General features: G+C 39.1%; 1 protein-coding gene across 10 annotated transcripts in view; it reads left to right on the forward strand.

The window, feature by feature from the left end:
• The first annotated feature begins 9,198 nt into the window (after positions 1-9,198).
• UHRF2 (ubiquitin like with PHD and ring finger domains 2) overlaps positions 9,199-27,967 on the forward strand; it is a 75,606-nt gene continuing 56,837 nt past the window's right edge. For 3 of the 10 annotated variants that reach the window (XR_004350362.1, XR_004350361.1, XM_032634826.1), the window contains exons 1-3: positions 9,203-9,703; positions 15,644-15,877; positions 24,033-24,292. Coding sequence is in view for 3 of the 10 variants with exons in the window: in XM_032634826.1 (XP_032490717.1) it covers positions 9,551-9,703; positions 15,644-15,877; positions 24,033-24,292 (647 nt within the window). In the remaining 7 variants the exon portion in view is untranslated. Of the gene's footprint in view, positions 9,704-15,643; positions 15,878-24,032; positions 24,293-27,967 lie in introns of all 10 variants that reach the window. The other 7 variants (XR_004350359.1, XR_004350358.1, XR_004350360.1 and 4 more) reach the window with 5 other exon arrangements.

Below are 27,967 nucleotides of genomic sequence, written 5' to 3' on the forward strand. Positions count from 1 at the left end.
TCTTACCACAAATCTACTAGGTACCTAATCAATTACAGTTGAGGAAATTGATGTTTGCCTCACATAGTTTACTCCAAAGCTGACTCCAAAGCTGACGCTCTCAACCACTGCATCACCAGCTAAGAGCGAGAAGCTTACACTGACCCAATACTACCTTTCCTGCTCAGCTCAATTTACAGATAGTAAATTGATAGCCAAGAAAAGCTATGATCTGCCCAAAGCAGGTCCTTCTAACTCCCAGTCTAATATAGTCTTTTGTTAAAATTCTTTGTAGTCTATAAATTATATTAATGCTTATGATAAAAAATTGTGTTATTTTGTAAAAGAAAATATGTAGGCTAAATATTCTAGAAAAATTCTCTTTCAACAACCTAGAAGGGATAATAAAATTTCTTCACTGTATGGAAACCTTATAAAATGTAATTTTAATAGTACAGTTTTGGAAGGAGTGCATTAGATGTACCTGGTTTATTCACACTGTATAAATAACATTTTAAGTACCAGGGAGAAAATGAGAAAATGGGACTGTATTTTTGTAAATATTTCTCGCAATTGTGTTGTAATTTTTTTTGGCTTTACAAAGTTATATTTTAGGTTTTTAATTTGGGGTCTGGGAGTGAGCAGAGAGAAGGCAGACAGTAGATCTTTTTTCAGTTTTGGAAATCCTCTGGGATATCAAAAGAGGATTGAAATCTGCTTCAAGGGCCTCACAAACACGATTTGCTTTTTGAACTAATAAAACACCAAATTAATTTAACTACATGTAAATTTGCCAAGCAGAAGTTAGCACTTCATAATTTATCTCCATCTTGAGCTGACAGGACCCCTATTGGAAAGAGTTCCCTCAGGCTCATAAATCCAAAGCCATAAAATGCTTTTTAAAATAACACCAATGCTTCCCATCCCAAATTCTTTATTATCTCAAATCACTAACAAGATCATTTGAAAACCAGAATAAATTCTATTGACTGAATGCGCTCAGATGTTGTGACAAAAACAGAGGAAAGTAACCATTATTGAGTGCCTATGCAATAAAACTTTGTCTCATTTGGTTCTTGTGGCACTATGAGAGGTATTATTATACCCTTTTCAGGTACAGAAATCAAAGCTCAGAAAATTAAATAAGTCGCCCAATGCCATAATGCTGGTAATGAGAAGAATCCAGATTCAAATTCAGGTCTAATTCTAGAGCCCATGTTCTTTCCGTCATGCTACATAATTTCATTAAATCTGCATTAAACAAACTAATTACTAAATGGATATCGATGTTATACAGTATTTCTCACTCATGTAAATCTGCAAAATAATGTCAACATGTGTTTTTAACTGGAAAATGAGGAGGGGGGCATACCTTTCTATAGAAAGTATTTTAATGTCAGTAACCTTTCTCCTTCACAGGCAATAATCCTTACAGCAAACTAAATATTATATTAGTGAGATTGAAACTATTTTTTCCTCTAAAATAGTCTAGGAAAAATATCTATTTTTTATCTCAATTTTCTTGTCCTTCTTCATAAATAGTAATAGTTTTGAGGGGCTCAATACCTTAGAACCTAGGAATTTAGATCATAAGAAAATGTACAGCAAAGTTTTTTCTATGCAGAAATTATAACTATCTGTATAAAAGAAGACATGATTTATCTGCCTCCCTGCAAAGAGGAAGTGGGAGGGCATGAAGAAATGATCTCAGGGGAGGAGGGATAGAACGATGAAGAGAAGTGTCTTTGCCTTTAGAGGCCCTGCATATTATGCAGACTTGTTTCTTCTTCCAAGTAGACACCTGAATACTAGTTCCTCCCTCCCTCCCTTCCATCCTTCAACAGCCACTTGTTAAGTATATCTAGGTACCAAGCACTGTTTGTGTTGGAAACAAAGATTAATAGAGTAAGTCTCTGTTCCCTAGGCAATCAAAATTTTAATGATGAAGACAATCATGCAAACAAATAATTACAGCTCTGAGTTAGATGTTAGACATATGAACTAAGTGGGAATACAGAGGAAGTCTTTCCTTCAGCTGGGAGCTGTCAGGAAAGGTATCCTCGAGGAAGTGGCATTCGCAGGAAATCTTAACATATTAATTAAAATTTTCTAGGCAGAGAAGGCATGGTAGGAAAGAGCCAGTCTGAGTTCAAAAGAGGGTGGCTAGAGGGGTCTAAAGGTAGGTGTTTACTGACCTTTACCCTCAAGAATAAAAGATGAAAAGTGGAGTCCAGTGAGGCTTTTCATAAATCAAAATTTAGTAAATCTGTCAGTTTTATTCAGTGTTGCTAAAATTTCTTCGTAATGCAGAGAAGCATGATAAGGATGGGGTTTGGGATGGGTTATAACCTAAAATAACTTTCAGGGAACACAATATATCTAAAGTGTCATAAATTTTATATTAGAGCTGGGGTCAGCAAACTATGGCCCATAGGCCAAATTCTGTACTCTGCCATCTATTTTTATAAATAAAGTTTTATCAGAACACAGGTACACCATTCATTTACATATTGAGTAGAGCTGCTTTTGTACTACAACTGCAGAATAACTAGTTGCAACAGAAATTGTCTGCCCACAAAAATCTAACATATTTACCATCTGAGGCTTTAAGAAACTTTGTACTAGACCTATATATCAACATGAGTAAGTGTCAGAAAAATAATACTGAGTTTAAAAAGTAAGTTTCAATGTTATAAAGAATCATGTTATATAAAGCTTAAAAAGACCCCAAATTTACTATTGTTTAGAGATACATGTATTAAAAGTATAAAGACAGGCATGACAATAATAAATAAGACAATGTTTATCTCTTTGGAAAAGGGAGAGAAAGAGGAAAGTAAACAGAGAGGGGTTTTAACAATTTGAAATGTTTTATTTCTAAAGCAAGGTGGTGAATACAAAAGTGTCTATTATATTATTCTCTATACCTTTTTTTGTATGACTGATGCATTTCATAACTTGAAAACTCTTGGTTGTACAAAAAAAAAAAGGAAAAATTAGATGGAGGAGTTATGTTGCAGATTCTACTGCCCCCAGATGGCTGCAACATCTTCCATCCCATATACTCTTACAATGTGGCTTTGACACCACTCCCATCTAGAGGTGGGGTCTCTACCCCCTCCCCCTGAAACTGAGTGGGCTTTTGTGAATGTTTTGGTCAAAAGAATATGGTAAAAGTGACATCATGTGACTTTCAAACTAGGCAATAACAAGTGATACAGCTTACACTTTGCTCACTGGAATTCTCACTGTTAAAATCTTCAACTACCATGTAAGCAGCCTGACTGCTTTGAGGCAGCCATGCTGTAAGAAAGTCCAATCCAGCCCAAAGAGACAGACCACATGGAGAAGTCCTGAGACTTCTTACGGAGAGATGCCTAGCTAGTTCCCTACTGTTCTAGTCCCCATTCTTCCACTTCTAACTGCATCTGACTGCAACAGCATGACATATTCTGATCCAGAGCTCCAGCTTTCCAACTAAGCCATTTCAGAATTCCTGTCCCACAGAAACTTAGAGACAGTAAAATGACTGTTATTTTAAACCTCTAAAATTTGTTTTGCAGAGCAAGTTGTAAACGGAAGTTGAACACTAAATTGACCCCATCATCAGGAAGTTAAACCCTAACAGCCTTCAGTGGAGAAATCTGAGCAAAATTGATCCGAAAACCCTCAGAAAGGTTGAACAATAAGAAGGACCAATCTCAGAAGGCATGTGACTGAAAACAGGAATAAACTGCAGGTGTTTAATGAGAATCCCAGATCCCCACTCCTATTTGAACCATCAGGTATTCCAAAGAGCCAGAGCACTCACTGCAAGAAGGATGAGGATTATTCTCTGGACAAAATGAATGGGGAGGCCTCCAGAGAAATAAAAGACAGATAGCTGAAGGGTAAAGAACACTGGCTAAAGAGGAAAGATATGGGAAATTTAAGCTCTAATCCTGTCACTCATTGATTACATGTCCTTGTCCAAATCATTTTCTCCTTTGTTAAAGAGCTTAGACAGGAATAATCTATGAAGTAGATTTCCACAATAAAAATCTGTGATTCTATTAAAAAGAGAACACCCTTTAAAATATGGCTAGTTTGGGCTTCCCTGGTGGCGCAGTGGTTGGGAGTCCGCCTGCCGATGCAGGGGACACGGGTTCGTATCCCGATCCGGGAAGATCCCACATGCCGCGGAGCGGCTGGGCCCGTGAGCCATGGCCACTGAGCCTGCGCGTCCGGAGCCTGTGCTCCGCAACGGGAGAGGCCACAACAGTGAGAGGCCCATATACCGCAAAAAAAAAAAAAAAATATGGCTAGTTTAAGTAAAGAATCATGATATGAAGTGCTTTTTAGTCAGTGGAAATTCTAGTTCACTTCTTGTAACATGGAGTTCTTTTAGAAATAGCATTAGAAACTATAATAGAAAACCTCCAGTTAAGGGACTTTTAATGTTTTGTTTTTCCCCACAAGGGACCAATTAAAAGAGTGTGGGCCTGTGGAAAACTGTATGAAGGTTTCTCAAAAAACTAAAAATACAACTATCATATGACCCAGCAATTCCACTCCTGTGTATTAAAAAAAACCCACTAATTCAAAAAGATACATGCACCCCAACAATGTTCATAGCAACATTTTTTACAATTGCCAAGATATGGAAGCAATCTGAATGTCCATCAACAGATAAATGGATAAAGAAGATGTGAGATATAAATACACACTCTCACACACACACACACACACACACACACACATATACACACATGGGAATATTACTCAGCCATAAAAAAGAATGAAATTTTGCCATTTGCAACAACATGGAGGAACTTGGAGGGTATTATGCTAAGTGAAATAAGTCAGACAGAGAAAGACAAATACTGTATGATATCACTTATATGTGGAATCTAAAAAATAAAACAAACTAGTGAATATAACAAAAAAGTAACAGACTCACAGATATAGAGAACAAACTAGTGGTTACCACTGGGGAGAGGGTAGGGAGGAGGGACAAAATAGGGGTAGGGGATTAAGAGGTACAAACTACTATGTATAAAATAAATAAGCTACAAGATTATATTGTACAGCACAGGGAATATAGCCAACAGTTTATAATAACTATGAATGGAATAGAACCTTTAAAAATTGTGAATCACTATGTTGTATACCTGAAACTTATATAATATTTTACATCAACTGTACTTCAATTGAAAGAAAAAAGGGGGAAAAAAAGAAGCTGTGAGCCAAGGTATAGGGAACTGAAGGAATATGTACGAATCTAGCACTGTAAAAATGTTACAATCCCTAGACCCAAACAAATAAAAGAAGGGGGCTTCCCTGGTGGTGCAGTGGTTGAGAATCCGCCTGCCAATGCAGGGGACACGGGTTCGAGCCCTAGTCCGGGAAGATCCCACTTACTGCAGAGCACCTAAGCCCATGTACCACAACTACTGAGCCTGTGCTCTAGAGCCCACGAGCCACAACTACTGAGCCCACGTGATGCAACTACTGAAGCCCGTGCACCTAGAGCCCATGCTCTGCAACAAGAGAAGCCAACACAATGAGAAGCCCACGCACCGCAACAAAGAGTACCCCCGCTCTCTGCAACTAGAGAAAGCCCACATGCAGCAACGAAGACCTAACACAGCCAAAAGTAAATTAAAAAAAAAAAGAAAAGAAAAGAAGGGAGAGGTTACCAGAACATGGAAAAGTGAGTCATGCAGAGCAGGTCAGTTTTGGAGGAGTAGTGACTTCCCAAGAAGGCGAGGTGACCTTTCAGGAAGAAAGCCAGGGGAATAAATATACTGACCTCCCTCTCTTCCCATCCTGCAGTTTCCTGTCTGTGCTTCCTCCCCACTGGCCAAACTCAGTTGGAAGCCTGAGAGCACTGACCCCATTGATGTACTCTCTGCCCTTGAACTCCAGGACAGCCAGCTGGTAGAGAGTGGCCCTGGAGGAGAGAAAGGAAGGTAATCATCAAAGATGTGCGGATGAAAAGTTGGTAATCAGAACTTTAGAGACCAGATTGAAATTCACTTTACATATGTGTGTGTGTGTGTGTGTGTGTGTGTGTGTTAACTTTGAGACATTAGTTGAGAAAATGAGATATTGTGAGGGGTGATAAGATTCTAGAATAATTAGTTCTACGATCAATCTTTTATCTTTGTTTTGCCTCTTTTAACTTGAACGAATACTGAATCATGACAGATGGCATAAACTTTAGCATTTGCTTCTCATCCATGTAAATAATTCCTCATTTCTTTCCTTGCTCACATCCAAGTTGTTTCAGCTACACATCTGGTAATAAGGCATGGTATGTCAGAACTCTGATATGATGGTTTTTGTCAGAGAACTTCTATCTTGTTTTTAAAACCCGGCAGCTTCCTAAGCAGACAACAGCATTGCAGGGGAAGAGAAAACCTTAGTTACAACATGCACTATGTAGAGAAACACAGAAGGATGTATTTTGTTACATATAAAATCAGTCTTTGCAGTTATTTATAGCCTAAGTAACATACTATTCACAAAGGCTCATGTTTCCAGATGTAATTAATTTGGTGTGCACAGGACAAATTTATCTTTTCTGAGTCTCACAGCTCTAAGCCCTGTCCTGTCAATCATTTGGGATCTACGCTGACTAGATTAACACAAATCCTATACTGTCCCAGTAGATACCCAATTTTGACAGTAGTTTCCCTCCATCGCCGCCCCCCCCCCCACCACCACCAAGGGTTCTCCATGGAAGACCCACCACATTAAGAAGGACAAATTGTCTTATGGGAATGAGTACAGGAGATCTTGACTAGTTCCTCTTTCAGAACTTTTCTACTTCCCGGCAAAACTTTAGACCTGCATTTCCAACTGTCACTTAGATAGCTCCATCTAGGTATATTTTGGATGCATTTCAAATGCTACACAGTGCAAAGGGAAACTCACTGAATTTTCCCAATTTGCTTCCTCTTCTAGTTAAGAGCATCACCATCTACCAAAACCATCGTTTAAGTCTCCCAAACTGGAAACTTGGGAATTATTCTTAGCATTCCATTTTCCTCATTACTCATATCCACACATTCTACAAGTCTGATAGGCTTTATTTTCTAGAATATTCTAGAAGCTACCCTTTCTTCTCTCACCCACTGCCACAAATTTCACCAAAACTGACACAATTGCCTCTTCAATAAGCTTTCTGACAGCATCTCCCCCTCCTCTCCTTGTCCCTTAGTTTTTCCCTAAGGCATCCTTCCACATTCCTTCTTCTGTCTTTCCAAAGGCATATTTAATCACAACAGTGGACTCCTTTAAAAACCTTAGTTTCTCCCTGGGGCCCACAAAATCTACTGCTTTGAATGCTAATATTCACACTGTGTTCTTCTCCATTTAGTCAACCTTTCTCTTATATGCAATCTCTTCTGACCTGTAAAAATGCATACCTCCTGTCTTTGCTTAAGCACTCTCTCCTCTTTGGGCATTCTGTACTTAACTAAATCCTCTCCATAATAATAGCACAAAAATAATTTATTGTGTAGCAGCAAGGGATAGGCACTATGCTAAACACTCTACACTCATTAGATGTTATAAGCACCATTTTACATTGAGGAAATTGAAGTAAGTAATTCGTCCAAGATCACATTTTAAGAAAACAGCAAAACTAGGTTTACAATTCAGGTCTATCTCAATCCACAAACTGAACACTTAAATGCTGCCTTCATTACAATATACCAGTTAACTCAGGTCAAGTTGTACCCCTATCTTTAAGCTCACAGATCATTCCAGTCCCCCTTCACTCATCTCTAATTGTTGTTTTAACCAACAACACACTATTTAGTATTAAATTACTCTTTAATTTTTTCTAAATCTTATCTGAATTGGATTGTAAATTCTTTGTGAGCAAAGAATTAAAAAAAAAATCTTAATATGCCTCCGCAATGGCATAGCATATCCTATAATAGCAACTAGCTATCTCTTATTGGGGCAGTTTATAAGCATACTTAATATTTACACATGTAATGAATACTCAGTATTTGCTTTACTTAAATCAGGAGCAGACAAGATGAATTATATTTAGAGGATACAGTGAATGTAAAATTTTCAACAAGAGTAGAGACCGAAGTGTGTATCTGTATTCCATTTTTTTCTGTCCTTCCCGTGTTGGGCCATCTTTTTTTTTATCATACTACTGGACTTCTCTGTACTTGCAGTTATTTTAGGTGGTTATTACAAAAATGCTGCTCTACCTTTAGGGTAATAATTTCCACCAGTCTGAATAGTCACGTTATGGATTTTGGCCAATATTAAGTCCAAAGCTTATATATTTAGTTTTTTCTACCTTCATATGCTCTCTCCCTTCTTATTTGAAATAAGCCCACTGTTAGGTGTGTTAGGTAACCCTGCTTGGGCCTATTTCGGAGAATTTATTCCTGGTAGGCTCTCCGGAAGTCCTTTTCGGAGGTGTGTAATTTTGCATCCTTTAAAAGCGTTTTGCATGACCCCGCAACCCCTTAGGCCAAATGCTCACTAACCCGGAAGGTCCACAAACGGAAACCGCGAGAGGCCCTCCGGGCGGCGGCACCAACGCCTCCGTGGCCCGAGGTCCGGTTGTGAGCGCAGCGGGCCCGTAGAGGGCGATCCCAGCCGGCCCCGCAGCTTGCAGGCCTAAGGCCGCCACCTCGGCCCAGCGGCGGGAAACTCCAGGAAGCTGGTTTCCGCGCGAAGGCAGCATTCGGGCCGGCGGGAAACGAGTTCGCTAAGCAGAAGGGTCCCCAAGGCCTTTCCTGGGTGGCCGGCCCCACCAGGCCGCGTGGCTGGCGGTGTCTGGCGGAGCGCGGTGAAGCGGGTTCATTTCCTTACGTGCTTTCTCACAAATTTAGGCCGCGCCCGCGCGCACGCACACCGCTTTTCATGATCATACAAGTGCACGTCAGAGTTTCTCATCTTTGGTGTGTTTTTGAGACCACAGAACCGAATCGGCTAAGCCTGAGGAGTCGCTCGCGCCCTGGGTCGCGAAACCGGGACCAAAGGTGCAACCCATGTGGGCGGCCTTGTAACCGCCAGACACCCGAAGACTAGAGGGCGTGTCCAGGGCCCAGGTGCACGCTGACGCGCAAGTAACGGCTCTCGGCGGCCCCGCCCCTCCGCCCCGCCCTCCCCGCACCCGCCCATTTTAGTTCCCTCATGTCTATAGCCACTTCCCTGGTCGCTTCCTCTTTAAGGCGGAGCCCGGCGTAGATCTCGCGAGAATCGGGTTGGCGCCGTGACCTCCATGTGGGAGCTAGAGCTCTATAAGTAAACACTCCGCGCGGTGCAGACAAGGCTGTTTCCCATTTGTGAGGCGGGGGCTGTAAAAGCAGCCGCGCTTCCGACTGGTTCCGGTTTCCTTCCCTCCTCAGCTCTCTTAGGTGGGCTCGCGGTCTAGTATTCGCCGCCGCCTGTCGGGCCCGGCGTCTGGTCGGTCTTCCTCGCTTGTGCGCGCGCTCGCCCGCCAGCCGCGGAAAGCCAGAGCAGCCGGGGAAGCGGCGCGGGCCGGGCGGGGCGCGGCCCCCGGAGCGCAGGGGGAGACAAAGCGAAGCCGGCCCCTTCTCCCGGCGCCGAGATGTGGATCCAGGTTCGCACCATCGACGGCTCCCAGACGCGCACCATTGAGGACGTGTCTCGGAAAGCCACAATTGAGGAGCTGCGCGAACGGGTGTGGGCGCTGTTCGACGTGCGGCCCGAGTGCCAGCGCCTCTTCTACCGGGGCAAACAGGTGAGGCGCGCCCACCGCACCCCTCTGGAAGCCGGAGCAAGGACAGCGGGGCGCCACGGGGTTGCGTGGGCTGGGCGGGCCGGAGTGCTTGGTGCACGGCGCACGCAGAGCGCACTTAGCTCCACTTCGGGTGGGCAACCCGCGAGACTCAGAGTGCGGCCCTGCGCCCGCCTACGGGGCCTAGCGGGGTCCTGGCCGGCCCCGTTGCAGGTGCGCTCGGCGGGGGCGCCCCGAGCGCCGAGACCTCACCGCCCTTACCAAGCGGGTCAGCAGCCGCAGGCACAGCCCCCTAGAGCGCCTGGGTTCCCTCGCTTCCCGCGCTTGGTGGGGTCCGGGGTCCCTGCAGGGCGGGGAGGGCAGCGGGCTCTGGCGGCCATGCCGAAGTGCGGGTGGGGAGGGTCGGAGGCCCCCGCTCCCGGCCGCGCTGACCCGGCTCACGGCTCGTATCGCTTCCGTATCTCTGCCGGGCTCCCGGCTCCCAAATAGGAGGGGAAACATACATTGCTCCCTCTGGGGCTCAAGACCCGAAGTCTGCCTCCTTACTGTGGAAGGGATTTATATATACTGAAGATTCGAAGTGTTTACAGAACTTCTGGCACTCCTTTCCCTCACCTGTTTTCCTAGAATCGAATCTGTTGTGGGGCAGATTAGAGACCTGGGCTGAAGAAGCTGTTGATGTAACCCGGGACAGGTTTAAACTGCCCAGTGTTTGCCAAGGGGGTTGTTCGCAGAGTGAAAAGCAGTGTAAAAGATTCGTCTTGCTCTTATTTTTCACCTTTAATTAGACCCCTCACTCAAGCTTTTAACACAGCAATTGGAGCATAGCCAGCGGTACATACTTAAAGGCTGAAAGTGTTTTTTTGGCGGTGAGGGTGTCTGTGGGCGTCGCTGGTAGTTGAACAGTTTAGCCTTGGTCTGGTCCATTGAAGAAGATTTTTCCTACTCGCATGGCCTGTACCTAGAGACCCAGACCCATCCTATTTTATTGCCTTTTTTAAAAAACAAAAACAAAAACGTTAATCCACTAAAGAAGTTGGCATCCTCCAGTTGGTAGATCATAGTTTGGCTCCAATCCTGTGGTTTGAAGTAAGTGTAACTCTCTTTGATTTGGTAGAAGTAGCCGTTTTCCTACAGCCAAAGGGTTTGATAGGAATATTTTTCTCCCCTTCCTAGTTACCCTTTGAAACCTGCCCAGAAATTTCAGAGTAACAAGATTACACTCTGAGAAAGAGCCAGGGTTTTTTTTGTTTTCAAGTAAACGATAGCATCTTTGATATGTGTTAGTAGCCAGTTTTATATTGATCTTCTAGTGTTAGACTTGTAAAAACAGCTGTTCAATTTAGTTGTAAACTTTGCTTTAGAAATAAATGTATGTGTATTAAAAACTATGTAGCTTTATATTGCTGTGCCTCCAGTGGCTGACACCTTTTTATCTTTCGGTCAAAAGTGAAAAGCATGTAATCAAGTTTATTGAATTTTATTTTCTAGCTAGGAACAATAGTACATGAATTCCTGGGATACTTTGGTGACTTCACCAGAGATAGAAATGAAGCGTGAAAATGTATTCCTGGGCGACACCCCTTACAGTCTAATTATCAAATATGATAAAAAGAAAATGTGCACCTGGCTGTCTTTAGGAGAAGGTAGGGATTGGGATAAATTCAAGGCAACAGGGTACATTTTCAGGAAACCAGGAGGCTATTCCAGGTTCAGGGAAAAACTTGAGGATAACAACATTATGTACCTCCTAGCCCAGGACAGTTGATAACTCCCTACTTTGATTTCACTATAGGGATAAACCAGTAGGAATTAGGAATGGACCTTGGGTGCTGTACTTAGTTGGAGACAGAAGGAAGACATTGCTGAAGCTGTATTTGTTCCTTATGAGCTGACAGGTAGCCATGGCAGTGATTATTATCTCTATTCTCCTTTCCTCTTTGGTGTCCACAGTCCTTGGACAGGGTAGTGTGTCCTACTATTGGATTGGTGTCACAGGGCTGCCCTTATCCTGTAAAATGCCTTTGTGCTTATTAGATAAAGGCCACCCCTTCCTCAAGATGCCTTACTGCCACATAGTGAAAAATGTCATAAATAAAAACAAATTTACAGTGTCCATGATGTAAGTGGTCTCTCCCCTACCCCCACCTTTGTATGTTAGGTCTGCCACTTTTAATCCTTGGAAAACATCAGAATCACTTGTGGATATTTATTATAGATGCTCAGCTCACCCCAGAATTGCAAGTGGTTGAATTTAACAAGACCCCATGGGAGACTCTGATGAGCACCAGAGTTTGAAAATGAATGTTGAAGGATAGTCAGCCTCATACTAGTTTCTTAATGTTCAAAGTATGGTCCCTGGATCAGCAGGACCAACAGCATTAGCTTCACCTGGGAGCCTCACACCAGACCTACTGAAGTAGAATCTGTATTTTAACAAGGTCCCCAGGTGGTCTGTATGCAAATGAAGCTTGAGAAGCTCTGTAATTATGTGATTCTCTCTACTTTAGAGAGTCAGAATGGAGAGCCTCAATTCAGGGCTGTAAGTTCCAGTTAAAGTAGGGTAACCTCATTTGGATATTCTTCTCTGGGAAGTTGAGTTTGCACCCTGGGGATTGGGGTTTTTTTTTTTTTTTTTTTTGATTTTTGGCGGTACGCGGGCCTCTCACTTGCTGTGGCCTCTCCCATCGCGGAGCACAGGCTCCGGACGCGCAGGCTCAGCAGCCGTGGCTCACGGGCCTAGCCGCTCCGCGGCATGTGGGATCTTCCCGGACCGGGGCGTGAACCCGTGTCCCCTGCATCGGCAGCCGGACTCCCAACCACTGCACCACCAGGGAAGCCCGGGGGGTTTTTTAAGGAAGAGTTATATTGGTGGATCTATAAATCTTTTTGAGAATCCAGAGCTTTTCCTACTTCGAAAGGATTCTCTTCCCGCTTCTCTTTCCTTCCCTGTATCACTGTAGGGACTCTTAGAATAGATTGTAGATGTGGGGTATGAACCAGAACTGAAGAAAAGCTGAGTAGTTAGTTTCCTTTTGCCCCTGGACTCAGTTTTCACATGCAGTACAAAGTAGAAGTGTTTGCCTACTTAAAGGAGTGAGGGAGCGAGAGTGAGAGTGAGAGAGAAGGGAATAGGGGGAGAGGAAGAGGGAGGAGTGTATATGCTGTGAAAGTGTAATGCCCTCCACCTGCATCCCTTATCATTAGCCCCTTGGGAATGACTTCTCTGCCTTCTTAGCCACTGCCAATTGGTGTTTGCTTCCTAGTTTTCCCTTGCATCTTACTGTTACCTGGAATTTCTTCAACCCAATTCAAGGAAAAAATTCTAGGACTAGTCCTGCCTCTCTAATATTGTAAATTCTGCAGCCCCATCTTCTAGGATGGCAGTTATCAAACATTTTCTGCTGTGAGACATTGATGAACTATAGTTAAATGCATGAAACCCATAGGTGTTTGTAATTTCCAAATTATCCAGTCCTTTTCTCCCCCACTCAGCATACTTTAAGTGCAGGTAATTTTCAATCTATACTTTCATTAAATTTGGGAGAACTTTAGTACTTATTCTTATTTTTTTTAGCTGTGCAGCTTGCAAGATCTTGGTTCCCTGACCAGGGATCAAACTTGGGCCCTCGGCAGTGAAAGCTCAGACTCCTAAGCACTGGACTGCCAGGGAATTTCCAGTACTTTTAAAATAACATTCCAACAGTCTTCGCAACTCTTCACAATAGCCTAACTCTGTGGAACTTTCAGTGTGGTGAATAATAATCACTGTTTCAGGAAAACTGGGAGGGTACCTATGAATTAGGAAGCACTATATAATCTGGGTAAAAGTCGCTATCCTAGCGAGCGTGAGTAATTGAGGAAAAGTGGTTACTTGTTATTGTGGGCCTAATTTCTATTACAGGGCTTCATGCCTTCATATGCTTAGCGCTTCACTGTGACTTAAGATACTACTTTTCCTTTCAAACCAAGTCTCACTTTAAGCAGCTTATATTTACTCTGATCACTTCCTAGAAACTAGTCAGAGGGGTTGGGTATAAGAATGCCCCCAAGGTTCCTCTCACTGACACCTCAAATTTCAGTGGAAAAGTGTTTATGGAAATACTTTGGATTTCCAATTATTTCATCACCTTAACAGCTGTCTTCATTTTGGGGCATGCCCTACCAGTTAATTTGCATGTTCTGTGCTGTTAGTTTTTTCCCTACTTCGAACATGACATTTTTTTGTAGTTGTCATAATGTGCAACAGCTGTATGTTTAATCAAAGTTGCGCTTTTTCAGTTGTTACAGAATTGGTGTGTTCTTATTTGGGGGTGAGGGGAGAGGGAAGGGGATGCTGTTGGAGAAAGTCAAAATGAAGGTGTGAGTGTGTAGTTTTTTGTTTCTTGAGGTTTTCCCAGGAGTTCAGGATTAGGAGTTCTTGTTTTTTTAATCAGATAAGCCATGTTAACATCATGTCCCTATAAGGGCTTATCTGCTTACTGACTTGGAAGACTCCTTAGACTTATTTGAAATAAGCATGTTAACTAATCTGTGAGATAATGTCTCATTTAATTCCCCCGCTGGAAAATTTGAATTTCTCAATCCCTTGTTCTGTTTAACGGTGTGAACACCTGTAGTGTGCAGGATTGTGCCAAGTGTATTCTTGGACCGCTTGAATTAAAGTTACCTTACCTAGTACATTAGTAAGTTTGTCATTCAAGGACAGATTCTCATTCTTTTCTCTTTGGTTGACTTCTCACATACGGCTTTATTGTGTTAGAGCTGTGAATGGTGACAGGTATTACATGCAAAGAGGGAAGAATGACTAGGGATTAAATTGGTAATGTTTCCGGGGAAATGGTAGTTCTGAACTTCAAGGAGTTTAGAGAAATGGCCAACTGACTTTTATAAAGAAACAAAATGGAGACTTAGTTTCCTAGGCCTTCCGTAACAAAGTACCAAACCCTAGGTGGGTTAAGACAACAAATTTATTGTCCAGCAGTTCTGGAAGCTGTAAGCCAGAACTCAGGTTGTCAGCAGGGCCATGCCATCTCTGGCTCTAAGGAAGAATCCTTCCTTGCTTCCTTTAGCTTCTTGATGTTTGCTAGCAATCCTTGGTGTTCTTGGCTTGTAAATGTGTCACTCCAGTCATGTGGCTATTTTCTCCCCTTGTGTCTGTCCAAATTTAAACTTTTTATAAGGGCACCAATCACAATGGATTAGGGCCCACCCTTTTCATCTAGTTTTAACTTGATTACATCTGTAAAGATCCTATTTCCAAATAAATAAGGTCTCGTTCTGAGTTACTTGGGATTAGGACTTCACTGTATTTGGGAGGGGTTGGGGATGGGGCTGGTGGACGCCATTCAGTCCTTTATAGAGACCCTGCCAAAATATGGGTAAGTTGCAAGATAATTTATTCACTAGTCATCCTGGAATACTTTTCATAATACAACTTGATGGCCTTTACAGAGAACTTTGAGCAAGTTGGAGTAGCATAAGAAAGAATTGTAATTATTCCTGCTTGAATTTTTTTTGCTTGATTTTTTAAAATTACTGCTTCAGAAAGATAAAATGGTTAAATGTCCTTATGAACACAAGGTCATAAAACAGTTCACTTTCAAAATTCACCTTTCTTGTAGATTCATTAAAATATACAAAACTTGTTGAAGTTTAGAGTTTTTCTGCCTAGGTGATGAGGTCACAGCAGCAGTGATAACATTTTTGGTTTCAGTGGCTATCAGTTTTCCCTATAGTTGATATAGAATGATTCTTAAGAATTTATTGAGGTCCTGAAAAGATGCTGTCATCAGAGGCCATAGGAATGGCTTCACAGTCACTAAATTTCAGTGCTCTGTATTTTATTTTAATAATTTAGCTAGGACATTTGAGTAACTAAGGATGTAGAAAGATTGAGTTTTGAGAGAAGCATTTTAATCTTTTTCTATCCTTTTTTTCTAGTTAGAAAATGGATATACTTTATTTGATTATGATGTTGGACTGAATGATATAATTCAGCTGCTAGTTCGTCCAGACCCTGACCTTCCTAGCACATCTAAACAGACTGATGTACAGGCCAAACCCTGTTCTAATAGTCCACCTAAAGTAAAGAAAACCCCAAGGGTGGGACCTTCCGGTCAGCCGTCTACATCAACTCATGATTTTCTTATTGATCCTGGCATTGGACTATACAAGGTATGTTGTCTTCCTCAGACTTCTGGTTAATTGTGAGAATATAGATATGTTCTCTTCAGGGTGTTGTGAACAAGAAAACATTGATTGCTGTTTGAGAGTAAAGATTGGGCTGTTAATATTTTAACTTTTAAAAGTAATCTTGAAATACTAGTGAAAGATATATAGGCAAATGTATAAAATGTGTATGTACAGTCCAGAGAATAATAAAGCAAACACCTGTGTAATTCCACCAAGGTTAAGTAGTTCCTTTTTAAAGCCTCCTGTGTGCCCCTACCAGAACACATCTCCCTCTCTTTCCCTAAGAGGTAAACTACTTGTTCTCACTTCTCTGGTCATTTTATTTTTCTTTAGTGTTAACTACTTATGTATGTATCTCTAAACAATGTTTTGTTTTGCCTGTATTTGAACTTTTACTTTTTTGCATATAGATATTTTATTTTTCACTATTATGTTATTCCATTTTATTAACATGCCACAATACATATATCTAATCCATGATTAATAGGTATTTGGGCTGTTTCCAGTTTTAGCTGTTTTAAACTGTGCTGTTTTGAACCAACTATGTGTATCCTGGTATACATGTTCAAGAATTTCTTTAGGAATTTTTACCTAGAAATAAAAGTGCTGGTGGAACTTCAATGCATATTGTATCTGTAGATCAGCTTGGAGAATTGACATCTTTACAATGTTGAGTCCTTCATTCATGAATGATAGATGTCTCCATTAATTTAGATCTTTGGCATGTTTCTCAATTACTTTTCTGTTTACATACCTTTGACTTATTTCTATTAGCTTTGTTTTTGATGCAGTTACAAATGGTTGTCTTTTAAAATTGTGGTTTGTTTGGTATGTAGAAATGCAATTGATTTATTTATTGACCTTTGTTATCTAGCAACTTCTTCAAATTCTAGTAAATTTTGTGGGAATAATTGACAGTTTTGCTCCATCTTTTTCTGTCCTTATATTTTTCTTAATTTTTACTGGTTGGGATAAACTGGGACCCAAACTTAATTGTCAGAGCATTTTCAAGGCAAAAAATTAAAGATTGGTAGACAAAATGAATTAAGAAAATGCAAATAGAGATCTATGGAAAAATGCAAACAGATCCATAAAAATGGAAAGAATCAAAACTGGCAAAGCGTTGTATCAAAGTACCTGGCCTGGCTACACTGATGAATTGCTTTAAACCCATGAAGATATCTAAATTGACCCACAAATGTAAAAAAAAAAGGAAAGCTTTCATTTGTTCTGTAAATTTAGTGTAATACTGATACTTGAAACATGATAAAAAGCACACTAGTATCACTACATATTGATGTAAAACCTAAGTTATGTTTTACAAATAAAATTATAACTATATTAGAAGACCATACCTTGACTAATTGTGGTTTGTCAGGAAGTGGGATAGTTCATTTTTAAGAAATATTTTAATATTTCATATTAATAAACCAAAGAAAACAAATGATCTGTTTTCTTCATCTAAATAAAAATTTGAATTCATTTCTGATATTTTAAAAAAATCCTTGTTAACAGGAACAGATGGAATAGATGAATATTTTAAACCACACCCAGCATCATGCTTAATGGTGGGGAAAAGCCACAAGCATTCCCATTAAAGACAGGAGCCAGACAAAGAAGCCCCTTAATGCTATTGTTTAACATCTTTCTAGAAGTGCTAGATGATACAGATAAGCAGAAAACAAAGTGTTGTAAATACTGGAGAAGGCAATCTTTACTTAGGAATACCTGGAAAGCTGAGAAGATACCTTAGAGCATTATGAGCCATCAGAAGAGTGGCTGTTGAAATACCAGTAGCTTTCCTTACTATGATCATTTAGTAAAAGAAAAAAGTATAGTAACAAAACAAAAGTCTGCGAATAAACTTACATGATATGCACAAAAGTTACGTAAATTAGTGCCTTATGTAGTGCTCACAGTTCAGATTGAATTTTTAATATTGAAAGCCCACTTGCCAAATTGTTGTTTACGTCACTCATTGATTTCATCACTCTTTCAGTTACCAAAACTTTCTACTTGATATTTTTTCACGTTATTTTAAAAATAAACTTGTTAGTTTAGAACAGTTTTAGATTTACAGCATAATTGGGAAGATACTACAGAGTTTCCATATATCCCACACCTGGTTTGCCCTGTTGTTAACATCTAACATTAGTGTGTGGCACGTTTGTTATAATTAATGAACCATATCTCCTTAGCTTGTACCTAATGTCTTTTATGTTCCAGAATCCCATCTAGGACACCATATTACATTTACATTAGTATTATACTTAGATAGTTGTCACGTCTCCTTAAGCTCCTCTTGGCTGTGGCAGTTTCTCAGGCTTTGTATTTGATGATCTTGACAGTTTTGAGGAGTACTGGTCAGGTATTTTGTAAACTGCCATGTTAGGATTCATTTGTTTTCCTCATCATTAGACTGGATTACATATTTTGGGAGGAAGAGCACAGAGGTGAAGTGCTATTTTCATCACATATCTAGGGCACTGTACTGTCGACATTCTATCTGGTGATTATAATTTAGGTTTTACATCAGTAGTAACTTACTACTGTTGATGTGAACCATAATCACCCGGCCAAGGTGTAGTGTGTGTCACATTTCTTCACTGTCAGTTTACTTTCCCCATCCCCCTTTACATACTTTTTTTTTTTTTGAGATGAAGTCATTATATGCAGCCCAAACTGCATGTAGTCAGATTATCTACAAAAATTATTGGGAATTCTTTTATGCGGGAGACTTGTCTCTTCATTTCCTCAGTCATTTATTGACATCAGTATGGATATTTTTTCTCCTGTGTCCCTTCCATATACCCCCATTATTTTGGGTTCCTTTGATTTTCGTTGAAGCGCTTTCTTTCTGGCACTAGCACTAGCGCTTTTCTTTCGGGCTCATCTTGTAAGTTTCCTGCCCCAGTCCTGCAGTCAACCATTTCTCCAAGGAGCCTTGGTTCCTTTAATTGGAGAATGGTATTGGAAACTAAGATCTGGGCTCTAGGTGCTCCTTGCTACTGGGGTGTCCTTGTTTTTAGGGCCCTCAGCTGACAGAGCAAGGAAATACATTCAGTATGTATAATAACTCCTGTATATCCATGTATCTATAATATTTATGTAACCATCTGTGTCCATATTAAGCTTACATTATTACATTTTAACTTTTAAGGGCAACAGTTTAGAAGCTGCTACTTTTGACTTGATTTGTTTTGGGCCATGTAGGTATGAATTTGTTTTCATAGGAGAGGACCAGCTTATGAATCTGCAGATCTGAGATTAAGAAAGGTTAAGTAGTTACGGTCAATTTAAATTCTCTGTTTAGCACACTTCTCAATACCCAGTTGTGTCCCCTCCCCCAAACTAATTCAGACAAGCATCATGAGAAACTACTTCTCTTAGCAGATCTTTGCTTTTTATTTGCAGTGTTAGCACTTTGGCGGTCAACTATTTCTAGTACTTGGTTTTGTTTTTTAAACATCTCATATTTCATATTAATATATAGCATAGATGTTAAGGACTTGAGCTTTGTTGTCAGACTTGGTTTCAAATTTCAATTCAGCCACTTTCTGAGTTGGACAAATTTGGCAAGTAAGTACATTGTCTCCCTTTCCTCATTTAGAAATACACTTGGAACCTGGCATGTGAACTCTCAAAAGGCTACTGTTATTTGTAAAGTAATATGTTTAGTCAAAGCTGCACTTAACCTTCCTCTTTAGTTGAAGAGACTAACACAAACTTACTTGCTTTTTTGGATGAAGCTCGGTAATTGTCATAGATATTTGAAATTTTGACTAGTGACTTTTTCATATAGAAGGGTTTATTTCTGGATAATCCATTCATTGAATATTTAGATATTTAGTGTATATTTGTACTGGGTACTAGAAATGAGTAAACAGATGATATTGCCCTCTGCCTTCATAATTATATTAGATATTCTTTTGGGCTAGCCTGAAAATGCTCAGAGGCTTCTACTTTTGACTTATTTTGAGTTTGCTTTGAATTTTGTCTGTTTTCCTTAGAGCGAGTCTCTGAATAATGAGTATGTCAAAATTTCATTAAACTGTGTCTGAATCATTTAAAAATTGGGAGGTTTTTTTTTCCTCTTCATGAATTCTTGCCTATGTAATTTTTTGCTTTATAAAGATTTTTCTCTATGGATGAGCAAACAGATTTGGAGGCTTTCCCTTCCTTTTGCCTAAGAATATTTTTGGACCGCATGATAAGCAGGCACAAAAAGTGAATTTTCAAAGTAGTGTACTCAAAACAGACATAGATAAACATTTAAACTTTAAGATGAAATTTTAATCTGAAGTTGTTATCCAGTATCAGTCTTGTTTTGCCCTATTTGATAACTTTGAGCGATATTTGGTCAATTTCAGATAGCTTTTCATACGTTTTAAGAAACCAGATATCACTATCACGTTTAGAAAGTCTCTGGAAGATTGCAGAGGCTGGGTCCATCCATTCCCATTATACAACACATTGAATCACACTGGCTCTAGGAAGTAATTTATTTTCTGAAACCAGGTGGACCTCTGATGCCTAAATTGGTTTTAATTCTGGTTTTTAGATGTGGAAGCTTTGTATGACTCATATCAGATCTTACTGTTGAAATGACTCATTCTGGCTTAAATAATAACTGTTTAGCATGATGATAGTAAGCTTTTAGGGCTTAGCTAAGTGTGTGGCACTGTTAAAACTTTTTACATGTCTATGCTTATTGTAGCAAATAAAGAGGAAAATTATCAGTAATTACTAAGTAAAAATCATGGATTTCTTATATTTCCTGTCTTTTGTCTATAGTGCAGTGCTGCTTTATTTAACCTTGTTGATCATGAAATGTAATAGACAACAAATAAGAGTAGAACTTAACAAGATATTATGAAGTCAGTGTCCATAAATACCACTCAAATTAAGAAATAGAACAGCAGTACGCCAGGAGCTTCTCATGTGCCCCTCTTGATTAAACTCCCTCCTCCCTAGTTGTAACTACTACCCAAACTTCTATGGTAGTCATATCTTTACTTTTTATTAGCTTTAACCTTTTATTATACTTAACCTCTTAATAACCTTTAACCTATGTATGCATCGCTAATTTTCCTCTTTCTGAACTTTATATAAATGGAACCGTATTGTGTTTTGATTTGTAACTCTGAAGAAACACGGTATAATGAGAGAATCATGTTCAGAGTTAGAGAAACCTTTATCAACTTAGCTCCCATTTCTAGCTGTGTATCTTCTGAGGGCAAGTGTATTTCACTTCTGAACCTAATTGGAAAATAAGAGTGACGTTGCATTGTAATTTTTAAAGGAGGTAACGTATATAACGTTAAATGGCTAATGTATTTACTGAATAAGCATGGTATGGTAATAAGACCGACCATACTATGAGTTTTAATAAGTTTTAACATAGGACATATGTTGATACTTAGTGGAAGGAGAGTTATTTCATTTGTTCCTACTATATGCTTGCTAGGTTGGCACATCATACAGATTTGTCACCTACTCTCAATATACTGCAAAGTATGTTACTTTATAAAAGAAGCTGAGGCTGGGACAGGTTAAGTAACTTGTTCAAGGTTACATCTAGTAGGTGATAAGCAAGGGCTTAAACTGAGGTTTATCTGCAGAGCTTGTGTGTTTTCCACAGAACATACAAAGTGCTACAGCTAGCTATGGTAATTTCTCAAGTATTTGCTCTTGGTACTGTTTTATTTTTTAATGATTTTTCCTTGCCTCTCATACTTGGGTTTTTTTTGTTTGTTTGGGTTTTTATCAAATACTTGGACATGAAAGACTCTTCTCTAAATGTGGCTACAGGCATATCTTGGAGATAATACGGGTTTGGCTCCAGACGACCACAAAAAAGAATATCAGTAAAGAAGTCAAACAAGTTTTTTGTTTTCCAGTGCATACAAAAATTACATTTACACTATACTATAGCCTATTAAGTGTACAACAGCATAATTTCTTTTAAAAGTGTACAATACCTTAATTTTAAAATGCTTTATTAAAAAATAACCATCTAAGCCTTCAGCAAGTCGTGATCTTTTTGCTGGTGGGTGGTCTTGCGTCCGTGTTGATGGCTGCTGGCTGATCCAGGGTGGTGGTGGCTGTGGCAGTTTCTTAAATAAGACAACAGTGAAACTTTGTCATAGATTGGCTGTTCCTTTTACAAACAAGTTTTCTGTAGCATACAAGGCTGTTGGATAGCATTTTACTAACAGTAGAACTTCTTTCAAAATCGGAGTTGAGTCCTCTCAAACCCCACCACTGCTTTATCAACTAAGTTTATATAGTATACTAAATCCTTTGCTGTTTCAACAGTCTTTACAGCATCTTCAGCAGGAGTAGCTTCCATCTCAAGAAACTACTTTCTTTGCTCATCCATAAGAAGCAACTCCTTATCCATTCAAGTTTTACCATGAGATTACAGCAATTCACCCACATCTTCAGGATCCACTTCTAATTCTAGCTCTCTTGCTATTTCCATCACATTGAAGTCCTGAACCCCTCAAAGTCATCCATGAGGGTTGGAATCAATGTATTCTAAATCCTATTAATGTTGATATTTTGACCTCTTCCCATGAATCACAAATGTCCTTAATGGCATTGAGAACGGTCAATTCTTTCCAGAAGGTTTTCAGTCAGCTTTGCTGAGATCCATCAGAGGAATCACTATGGTAGCTATAGCCTTACAAAATGTATAGTAATGAATAGTAGCAAAAACATAAGCTTTAAGGTCAAGGTGTCTTCAAATCCTAGTTTTACATTTTATTAACTTTCATTTGGAGCAGGTTAACTTGTCAGAGCCTTTGTTTCCTTATCCTGTAAAATATGATTTATTAATTATTAAGGTTAGTTAGACAAGCCTAACTAAAGGAGCCTTGCATAATACCTGGTATATGGGTATTAACTTCAGTACATACTAACCCCTACCCCTACCCCATGTGATACCATCCGTCAGAGTTCTGTTGGATACCTTAAGTGGTCTTAGACCCTCAGGAAGAGCTAGCTTGATTAGGTAATGATCTTGTATTAGTAATGTCTGGTTTTTTTCTTTTTAAAGAGTTTTTAAAAAGATGAAGGGATGTCTCTTGGTTGTTGCTCCTGAAAGGGCTTTGACCTTTAGACCAATTCCCTCAGCGTTTTTAGGACAGGATTTTTTTTTTTTAACCCAATTCCTTAGGTAGCTCTAAATTTCTCTGGTATACCTGTTTTCTAATACCGTTTTCCTTTTGTTAGATTGTATGGTTTAGTTCTGGATCATCCACTAGAGTTGACTACATACATTTTGCATGTTTATAGCTCTGTTCTCTTTATATTTTCTTCGTTCTTTGAGGTACTAAATAATGCATTTGCTAGTGACTTGCTGTTGGTGGAACTTATCTCCATTTTGTATAGATAGGTTCACTAGATTCTTTCCTTTGTACATGTGCGTAAGTCCCTCGTTTTCGAGTTTTATTTTCTGTTCAATACTGTGTTTTCTGGTTGGACTGACTGTAAATTATCTGTAGGATTCTGAAGAAATTAATGGAACAAATTAATATCACAGTCATAATACTTCAGAGTTCTGGCTTTTGGTTAGTGACTTTTTTTTTTTTTTTTTTTTTGCGGTACGCGGGCCTCTCACTGTTGTGGCCTCTCCCGTTGCGGAGCACAGGCTCCGGACGCGCAGGCTCAGCGGCCATAGCTCACGGGCCCAGCTGCTCCGTGGCATGTGGGATCCTCCCAGACCGGAGCACGAACCCGTGTCCCCTGCATTGGCAGGCGGACTCTCAACTACTGTGCCACCAGGGAAGCCCTGTTAGTGACATTCTTAATGAATGACATGCCAGGATAACTCTTGGGTACACAAGAATTATATTTTAAACGTCTAATATAGATATGGGTAAGGAATAGTTAAAGAAAATACCTATTTCATTGAAGGATATTGGGAGGAAAGTTAATTTTCGTATTAGTAAATAACAGATTTGACAGTATAATCCAAAAAGAATAGTTTCGTTCTAATCTTTGAAATTACTTTAAACATGAATATCTGCAAATATTAACTATGATAACCCTCAAAATAACTTGAGTTATATTAATGTTTTTGAAGGAGTAGATGAAATTACGCTTCATTAACTAATTTTAAACTTTTTTTTAGGTAAATGAATTGGTGGATGCCAGAGATGTCGCCCTTGGTGCTTGGTTTGAAGCACGTATACATAGTGTTACTAGAGCTTCTGATGGACACTCACGTGGCAAAACTCCACTGAAGAATGGCAGTTCTTATAAAAGGACTAATGGAAATATAAATCATAATTCCAAAGAGAACACAAATAAATTGGACAATGTACCCTCTACGTCTAACTCAGATTCTGTTGCTGCTGCTGAAGACGTAATTTATCGTATCGAGTATGATGAGTAAGTGCTCATGCTATTGAGGACTTCATTCATGTTCTTGTTTGTAGAAGCAAAAAAATCTTCCATCTCAAGATTGTTTTCAAATAATAGTCTTTCAGAAGAAATCATCTAGGGGTCATGTTCAGTCTAGTACCATTTGTTTTTGTTTGTTTAGTGGTTGTAATATAATAAGAGCTCCTCAACATTTAGCATCTGGCTCCTAAGTGGTTTGTTGTTTTGGGTATCCTAATACCTGGCTTAATTCAATATGTAAGGGTTTCTCTTTGGTCCTCTATTAGGGTTTTTGCTATGTATTTTAATAATATTCTAGAAAGTATATAACAGTGTGTAATGTAATAGCATTCATTCATTTATTTATTTATCTTGGCCATGCCGTGGGGCATGTGGGATCCTAGTTCCCCAACCAGGGATCGAACCCATGCCCCCTGCAGTGGAAGTGCGGAGTCTCAACCATCAGACAGCCAGGGAAATCCCTGTAATAGCCTTTAGAATGAGGGTGAAATATTTTCTAAAAGCTATTATTGGGATAATTCACATAAAATATATACATTTAAAGGGTACAATTCACTGATTTTAATATATTCATAGGATTGTGCATTATCACACACTACTCTTAGAACATTTTTATTTTCTCCCAAAAAACTATATATGCCCGGCAATCACTTCCCAATCCCCCTCTCCCAACAAAAAAAATTTTTTTGAATTTTGTTTTATTTATTTTTTTTATACAGCAGGTTCTTATTAGTCATCCATTTTATACAACAAAATGTAGTATTAAGAACTTGCTTTGAGGGCTTAGACTTTAACACTGAATTATTTTCCTTACCTATTTTCAAAATCCGAGTATAAAAGTTACTATGGGGAAAGATTTAGTGTTTATTCAACACTAAATGATCTTTGTCTTCATTCAAGTGACATTTTAATATGTATAGAAAGTATGAAACCAAATCTTTATCAGGTGTGAGTTCAAGATCCTAAAATGGTTTTGATTTTTCTTAACAAAAATGGTATAAAAGACTGGTGTCAACTCAGATTTCCAGGATACCTGGAAAGGGGTCAAAAGTAGATCCCTTTCATCTTTTCTGATACTTCTTATGGTTTTAGTTAACTTGCCAACGTGGCTTATTTCAAATGTGCAATCATACTGTTTTTTACCATAGTAGATGATAATAGAAGCAACAACTAGAATGGGTATTAATATCTGGGATTGGCCAGGACTGGCAATATTGGTAAATCGAGCCTGGGATAGAAAGGGATTGGAGTTGATGTGTTAATAGTAACCAGTGTCTGGGTTTATGAATACCATGGCAAAGAGGCAAGAGTGGAGGATTTAAGCTATCTGTATATTGGCTGTCAGCAAGTGGAGTTCTTGATTTGCTTCAAGTTTTTATTCTATTTCTTGGAGAAAAGAAGAAATAACTCAGAAACCTGCTACCTGGGACCTGATTCTGGCCAATAAAGGAGTTATTATTTGCCCCCCCCCAAGAAAAATTGTATAGAATGGCACAGTGTAGAAATAGGGTAAGAAGCTTTAAACACTAAGTAAACTAAGGCTTATTAAATTTTTTACAGTTTTAGGGGCTCTTAGTTGGTTTTGGAATAAGACTTTCCAAGGGATAGACCTGAGTTTGGTACAATGTTAGAACATAAATCACAGTATCTTAGCGTTTATTTGGTTATTTTTTAATGAAGACGTTTGTCTTGATTAGAATGAATGTTAGTCTAAACCCAACATGCATGAGAAGACTAAAATTATCTGTCCGAAATAATTTTACATGATGGAATTGTTTTAGTGTTGGCAACTTAAAGATATGGTAGCTGAACTTTCTTTCAGATGTAAGATATCAGAAGCTTAGTAAATGTCATTCATATCTTCAAAAAGAGAAAAGGACTATACAGAATAAAGTATGAAATAAATAAAATAGATGAGTTTCTGGATAAGAGTCCCAGATAACAAAAGGCTGGTATAAGCATCTAGAAAAAATCATGATCCCATATGGATGTGATAAAGAATCCTGTTAAAGTTTCTTTCGTCACGGTTATCAGAAAAGTTAAAAACTATAGTCAAGTTCATGTTAATTTCAATAACTTATTAAACAAGTTCTCACATTCTTGGACAGAGGATGCATTGAAGACAGATTGTGGAGTATATGGCTTAGAAGTAGTAATAGATTCTTATTGAGTAGTAAGCTCCAACTTAGTTAATAGAATGTAGCTATCAAATAGTTACACTGTAGGATGTTTTATTAGAAGTAAGATATCTAGAACAAGACTGGTGGTGCTACCGTTTTACCGGGCTGGTTATTCTCTACTTAGAATATTGTTTTCCATCTTCGTGCTTTAAGAATAATACCAACAGGACATGGTGCATCTTTAGAGTAGAGGTCAAAATGTAAAATCAACATGAAGAATAGCTAAAAGAACTAAGTATTTACATTGAAAAGACTGGGATCAAGATAGCTTTCATATTTTAAAAGCTCTGGGTGAAAGTTGTGTACAACATAGAAGGTAGGTTTCAGGATAACATAAACTTCCTACCAGTCAAATCTCTAAAGATAGAGAATGGTCTGCACTGAGAAGGAGACAAATACAAGCATTGGCTATCTTCAACCTTAGGGGGAATTACTAGAAATGTTACATTGCAAAGGGAAATAAAGTTAGAGGTTATTAATCCAATCACTCTAATTTTTACTTCCAAAACAGTATTTGTCAGACAATTTTTTTGTACTTAGTAGACTTTAAGTACATACAGGCTGCCATCCCATTCCATTTATGATTCTAAATCTGTCATTTCTCTCAATGAATTAACTTCATTTTTCTCATAGATTAAGTTGAAAGTAATCTGCTTAATTGTCTCCAAACTCTGAGTGCAGCAGTGCGAGTGCGTTTTGAACAGCCTGTCATTTAGCCAGTGCAGAGAGGTATTGTACATGGGACCAAGGAACCTGTTCAAGGAATTCTTCTGGGATTTGCAGTGTTTGTCAGTTTAAAGTGGCACTGTTCAAAAGTACTTTTGCAGTGACCTACAGGTCCTAATATATTAACCAGGCTAAATGAATTCTCAGTCTTTGAAATGAATTTCATTAAAAGCATTGCTGTCTCAGAACAAGATTAAGTAGGTATACTACTCTGCATCTTCAGTCCCCACTCCAGTCAGAGCAGAGTTAAAAACAATTTTTAATCTGTGAGAAGTGATACGTACTAAAGATTTATAATGTTACTTATTAGGTAGATGTGTTCCACAAAACAACACTCCCAAAAGCCAAATCTAGTAGTTGACATTGTTCTAGAATCTTAGTGAAATCATTTGTTTGCTAACCTTATTCTATTTTTCCTCTCAAAATTATGGATATGAATATTCTAAGTGCATAAAAAGCAGGTTATGTTAAGAGATCTGTTTGAGATGTTTTAAGGTTTAAGGGTTTTACTGTTTTCAGGGGTCCCTTTTCTATATATTCCTTGATGAATATAGACTGAATTGAGAACTTCCTACTGCAAATAATATAAAGCAAAATTGTGGAGTTAACATCAAAGTGCCTGCTACAAAGAACATATATGTGGGTTTGTTCTGTTTTGTTTTTTCATGATGGCTATTCTGTACCATTCATCTGTCATCACCCTTGCCTTAGCAAGGGCTGTGTATTTTTAGAATTAAACCAATCCAGTAAGTACTTT

The sequence above is a fragment of the Phocoena sinus genome, chromosome 6, assembly GCF_008692025.1.
Source record: "Phocoena sinus isolate mPhoSin1 chromosome 6, mPhoSin1.pri, whole genome shotgun sequence".
NCBI classification, from domain to species: Eukaryota; Metazoa; Chordata; class Mammalia; order Artiodactyla; family Phocoenidae; genus Phocoena; species Phocoena sinus.